Genomic DNA, 6,000 nt, shown 5'->3' on the forward strand with positions numbered 1-6,000 from the left:
TGTGTGATGTTGGGAAAGTCGCTTTCCCACTCTGAGCCTCTGTAAAACTGGGATTGTAACTGTACTGGCTTCCCAGGAGGCGCTAGTGGTAAAGAGACCTGCCAGTGCAGGAGGCATAAGAGAATCGGGTTCTATCCCTGGGTCAGGAAGATCCCTTGGAGAAGGAAATGGCAAGCCACTCCAGTATTCTTGCCTGGAGAATCCCATGGACAGAGGAGCTTGGTGGTAACAGTCCATGGAGTCGAGAAAAGCTGGACATGACTGAAACGACTTAGCATGCACACACACACACAACACACACCCAGACAGGTGAAATAGTGTGTGTAAATGTGTGTGTAATGCAAGAAAAGTTCAGATGCAAACAGGAGAGAATTCAATAAATGGTCAAAACAACAAAATAAAATACAGAGAACAAAGAACGGTAGAGGGAAAGAGGGAAAAGGAGGCAACCAGGGTTCTTCTTAGGGAAGGAAGAGGAAGTGCCCCAGGGTGATTCTGGCAGGATTCCCTAGGCTTCAGGATTCAGAGGGTGAGGCATCTTCAGGGCAGAGGTCAGTAAGGCTCTGTGAATGGGGAGAGAAGGCAGGGCATTTGCATTAACCCTTGGAATTTGCACTGGGATGGATGTAATTTCAAAATCAGTGTGAAGGGAGAGAGGCAGAAGGCATTTCAGAAAATGGATGGGGTTTAATGCAGACACAGAATCAGGAAGGTCCACGGCACTGACATGGTTCAGCCTGGACGACATAGAGCCCAGGAGATGCACAGGGCTGGGTTTGAGCCTGACCTTGTCATTGATAGGCTCTGTACCCTTCTCCGAGACTTGGTTTCCTCATCTGAGAATGGAGATGATAACAGATCCCTCCTCCCAAGGTTGCAGGGGCCCTTGATGAGAACGGTGGTGGGGCAGAAACACTTAATGCTCCCACTCTGAAGCCAAACTCTGTCAGTTCAGGCATTGCCTGTTACCAGTTGTGTGACTTTCAGCAGGTTAGTTCGCCTATTTTTTCCTCAGTTTCCTCATCTGTAAAATGGGAATGACAGGAATCCCTACTTTGTAGGGTTGAGTGAAGATTAAAATGAGTAATAGAGGAAAGGCTTTTAGAGGTCCCTGGGGGCCAATGTGAGCACTTTGCTGATGCTGTTATTATTATTTCTGTGCAGATGGCTCCACCATGTGCCTTGCATATAGTAGGTGCTTACTCAGTGGCAGTTGCCTTTACTGCCTCCTCCCCAGGCAGATGGGAGACGAGGCCAGATGGTGCTGGGCTCAGTTTAGATGCGAGAGATGGTACTGGGGAGCCTCAGAAGGGTAAGGGGCACTGTCAGAGCAGTGCTGTGTTGTACGTCTGGCATGCTGGGCATGGAGAGCCTGCAGGGTGCAGGGCAGGGAGGAATCTCTGGCCTGATAGGCGCTGTAGGAGTTGGGAGGTAGTGATGACAGAGGAAGGAGAGGAGCCCAGAGAGATGTAGGAGGCCTTGCAAAGGCCCCTGTGAGGGGAGCAGAGGAAGGAGCTGGAGTGGCTGCTGGCCTCCGGGCAGCTAGTCTGGAGGAATTCACCATGGCCGTGGCCCTGGGATCTGTGCTCAGAGGGCACGGCCCAAGGATTTTCTCCTCTCTGGTTGCCTGGGACAGAGGCTGAGGAGGAAGCCACCCTGGGAAGCCCTTCTCCCAGGGATCCCAGCCTCAAGAAGAGCTCGGAAGGCCCTTGGAGGAAGGCGGTGGCTGCAGGGCATCTTCCCTTGGGTGTCCTCAGCTGTGGCCAGGGCCCGGGGTCACAGGGAGGCAGTAACATGGTGGTTCAGAGCAGAGACCCTGGCCCAAACTTCCTGGGAAGAAGCCTGCTTTGCCACTTTGCTGAGCCTGTGATCCTGGGCTCACTAGCTCTCTCTGTACCTGGGTCCCTCATTTGTAAAGTGCGTGTGGTAATAATGAAGTATCTGCTGCACTGGACTGTTGTGAGAACTCAGTGAGTTAATATCCGCAGAGAGTTCAGAGCAGAGCCTAGGGTGTAGCAGATGCTCAGGAGATGCTGGTATCATTAATATTCCTCAGGGCCACCAGGGTGAAGAGAGGAAAGGAAGGCCTCCCACCTGGAGCTGGCCAGATGGTCCTGAGGAGCCCAGGAAGAGGGACAAGGGTGCACTAAGGCAGCAGGGGTTGGGAGGGTGGGCACAATCAGCCCAGAAGGGGCACCGAGTGGCTCTTCTCCCCACCTGTCCCACCCCACTCCCACCTTCAGGAGAGAGCCCCATTCCTCCTCCCATTCTCCCCTATCCTCCCCTCTTCTCCCCTCATCGTCCCCCCAACTCCATCAGGAGCACAGAAGCTCTGGCTCTGCAGCTGGGCCAGGCCCTGAGCTTAGCTTGGGGGTCAGATGGGTCTGGGTGTTCTGTAGCTTTCCAAATCTGTGATCCCAGGCAACTCATTTCCATTCACAGCCTCACTCTTCCGATATGAAACAAAGCTTAATGAACCAATTCCATAGACAAGGAAACCAGGAAAACGCCTAACTCAGGGGTCCAACCCAGCCAGCTTCCCGGGAAGCTCTGCTCAAGCCTCCTGGGGATGAACAAATGGACACCTGGCTCCAAGTGTAGGTGGAGAATCTTTATTCAGCAGCAGGGCTGCTCCAGGAACCAAACTCTTCTCCAACTGTGGGTCCAATTGCTTTGCACCAGATCCAGCTGTCGGGCCTTGGAGGAGAGGGCGTGACTGTGGTGGTGGGGACCCCTGGAGCCTGGATGGGAGTGGAGGCTCTGAAGGCAGTGGACTGGTGGGGGCAAGGTTCCTGGGTGAGCTCAAGGCACCCAGGCCATCTCAGCTGCAGCCGGTACAGGCAACATTCACACACAGCTCACAGTCGTCGTTAGCGATGGTCCCTGGGTGGAGGAAAACAATTGTCAGCTGAACCTGAAACATCCGTGGTCCAGAGAGTCACTGACCAGGCAGCCAGAGAAGGCCTGCCTCTGAGAGGGTCTGAGGGAGGGGCCTGGTATCTTTGTCACAGGTTGAGAGCAAGAAAGTTTTAAGGCAGAGTGAGAGGCTTGGGCTCAAGTCCCATGTCCCGTTCTCCTAGCAGTGCCTGGGCGAGTCACTCAAACCCTGCCTGCTCAACAGACAGTATCAACCTGGCCAAGGGGTAGTGAGGATAGCAGGCAGGCAAAGGAATTGACCCAGGGCCTGGTACTTAGTAAGTGCTCAGTAAATACTGGCTACTAGAGATGAGCATACTAAGTGAAGTAAGTCAGGCTTCCCTGGTGGCTTAGAGGTAAGGAATCCCCCTGCCAGTGCAGGAGATAAATGCTCAATCCCTGGGTTGGGAAGATCCCCTGGAGAAGGAAATGGTAACCTCATCCAATATTCTTGCCTGGGAAAGCCCATGGACAGAGGACCCTGGTGGGTTACAGTCCATGGGGTCACAAAGTGTTGGACAGGACTAAGGGACTACCGGATACCACTTCTATGTGGAATCTAATTTAAAAAATGATACAAATGAACTTCTTCACAAAACAGAAACAGACTTACAGATACCCAGAACAAGCCTATAGCTACCAAAGGGGGAATGATGTGGGGAGGGATAAATCAGGAGCTTGGGATGAGCATGTACACACTAGTATATGTGCCTGCGTGCTCAGCCACTTCAGTCGTGTCCAACTCTGTGGCCCCGGGGACGGTAGGCCGACAGGCTCCTCTGTCCCCCGGATTCTCCAGGCAAGAAGACTGGAGTGTGTTGCCATGGCCTCCTCCAGGGCATCCTCCCCACGCAGGGACTGAACCCATGTCCCTGTGTCTCCTGCGCTGCAGGTGGACTCTTTGCCGCTGAGCACCACTATATATAAGACAGATAACCAACAAAGACCTGCTGTACAGCACAAGGAACTTTACTCAATATTCTGTGATAACCTATATGAGAATCTATAGGTTATAGATTAAGAGGTTATAGATTAACCTATATAGATATAGGTTATAAATTAAGGTTACAGAGAAAAGAATCCAGAAAAGAAAGAATGAATAGATGTGTACGTATAACTGAATCGTTTTGTTGTATACCCAAAGCCAACACATTATAAATCAATGATACTCCAATAAAATCGAAAGGAAAGAAATCAGTGCTAGCCAGTTGCTGCATTCTCCTGATCAGCTGCTTCATCCCTCCATTTCAGCTTAGACGTCAGCCCCTCTTGGAAGCCTTTCAGATTTCCTTTCATGTCCCCAGACAGGAGCCATCTCGCTCCTGTGTCCCCGCTGTGCCTCCCTGGTCGCCCATGTATTGCAGTCATTTTTATGGATCCGTTTCCAGTGTCCCTTCCCCCCACCTGTGAAGTCTTGGAGGCAGGCTGATTATCCCGGCCAGGTTGCTGGGGACTGAAGGGGCTCCTGGCATGGCTGATTTCAGCACCCCAGCCAGGAAGGGCAGAGGCTGAGTTTCTTGAATCTCCCTATTCTCAGCCACTAGGTGCTTAACAGAAGCCACACGAGGTAGAGGACCTGGGGTGCAGGGAGGCGAAAACATGAGGGTCAGGTGGCTCTGTGGGGGTGGGGGGACTCACTCAAGGCCTGGAAGATGCTAGCTGCATCCTTAGAGGCACAGATGGGCCGGAGGTCCAGCGGCAGGGCCGGGTGATGGCACACAGAGGGCTGGGGACTCTGGTCTTGCAGGCCGGGGCTGGGCACCCATTGATCCACCAGGTCATTCAGCTGCTTCACCGATTTCAGCTGGACCTGGAAGCCTTGGTACTGGAAGAGGAAGGAGACCTCAGGCATCACAGCCTGAGCAGGGAAGGGGGCAGGGTGCTGCCAGGAGACCAGGGAGCATCCCTGTTCTCACGGAGTTGAAAAGTCGAGGCGTGGAAGACCACCTGGCAGGTGGGAGGTGCTGCCTGACACTTCACATCGCCCTGTGCTACAGGCTAACTGGGAGATGAGCTTGGGCAAGGCTGTGATCATGGTGGTTCAAGGCATGGGTTTTGGAGACGGGGGGTGGGGGGCTTTGATTCAAATTCCACCGGCTGCCTGTCTCTTCCCCACTCTGAACCTCATCTGACAGAGACAGTCAAACTCCACTCCTCCCAGGTGCCTGGTAACCAGGCACCGCCCTCCTCCCCGTAACTGCGTGATTGCCCCTGAACTAACATGGCAAAATGATGGCAATGCCTAGTCTAGCTGGTTGGCTCCAAGGCCAAGGCTGCAGGGGGAAGATGGCACACCCCACCTCAGAATTCCCTTATTCCTTCCCCAGGATGCCCAGGCGAATGTGCTACCCAGGAGCCCAGTGGCACCTTGCCACACCGCAGGCAGGCCCTGCCTCCATCGACGGACTCCTTGTAGCCTCACAGCCGCCCTGCGAGGAGACCTGCAGCCCCTGCTGTCTTCTCCTGGGGCCTTTCTGCATGCTGGGGCCTTTCTCTGCCTGGGCAGTCCCGGTCCCTGTGCCTAGATCCCTCCTGCTCATCCTGCAATATCAGCTCGAGTTAACTCTCCGAGCAAGCTTCTCTGGTGGCCGTCATCCCCTCTCCGCCCACATGTGGGAGAATGCAGAGAGTTGTGGGAGCTTTAAAGAAGTCTCCCTCCCCTTCTGGGCTCTTCAAGGGCAGGCGCTATGTCTGACTCCCCATCTGGCCTCTGACCGGGATGGGCACTTGAAGAGAGCAACGCAGAATGACCATAGCTTATTGTTATCGTTACTGTCATCGCTGTCATCGGCGTTCCAGCTGCTTCCACCCACCTGCTCTTTTGGCCCCTGTGGTGTGATCAGGTGTTGGGCTGAGCCCTGGGTCCTGGACTGTTCTTAATGAGTTTCCCAGCATTCCCTCTCCATCCCAGCCTCTCGCCGTGAGGACCTTCAGGACAAACCTGGATGTAGACTGACTGTGTGCCCTGCAGCAGCACGAGGAAGACCAGGGCAACCACACACAGCAGGTACCCTGACACCGCCCTGCTGGCCATCTCGCTGTCTCTGTGTCCCGCCGCCTTCCACCTGGCTCCCACCTGCTTCC

At 54.1% G+C, this 6,000-nt stretch overlaps 1 protein-coding gene across 1 annotated transcript; it reads right to left on the minus strand.

Moving 5' to 3' along the window:
- Positions 1-2,590: 2,590 nt before the first annotated feature.
- GUCA2B (guanylate cyclase activator 2B) lies at positions 2,591-6,000 on the minus strand. Its single transcript, XM_040231515.1, has 3 exons — positions 5,858-6,000; positions 4,555-4,741; positions 2,591-2,883 (listed from the first exon to the last, which is right to left on the minus strand). The coding sequence occupies exons 1-3, from the start codon at positions 5,948-5,950 to the stop codon at positions 2,822-2,824; spliced, it is 342 nt and encodes a 113-aa protein (XP_040087449.1). The 5' UTR covers positions 5,951-6,000; the 3' UTR covers positions 2,591-2,821.

This window comes from Oryx dammah, unplaced genomic scaffold (assembly GCF_014754425.2).
Source record: "Oryx dammah isolate SB20612 unplaced genomic scaffold, SCBI_Odam_1.1 HiC_scaffold_28, whole genome shotgun sequence".
NCBI lineage: Eukaryota > Metazoa > Chordata > Mammalia > Artiodactyla > Bovidae > Oryx > Oryx dammah.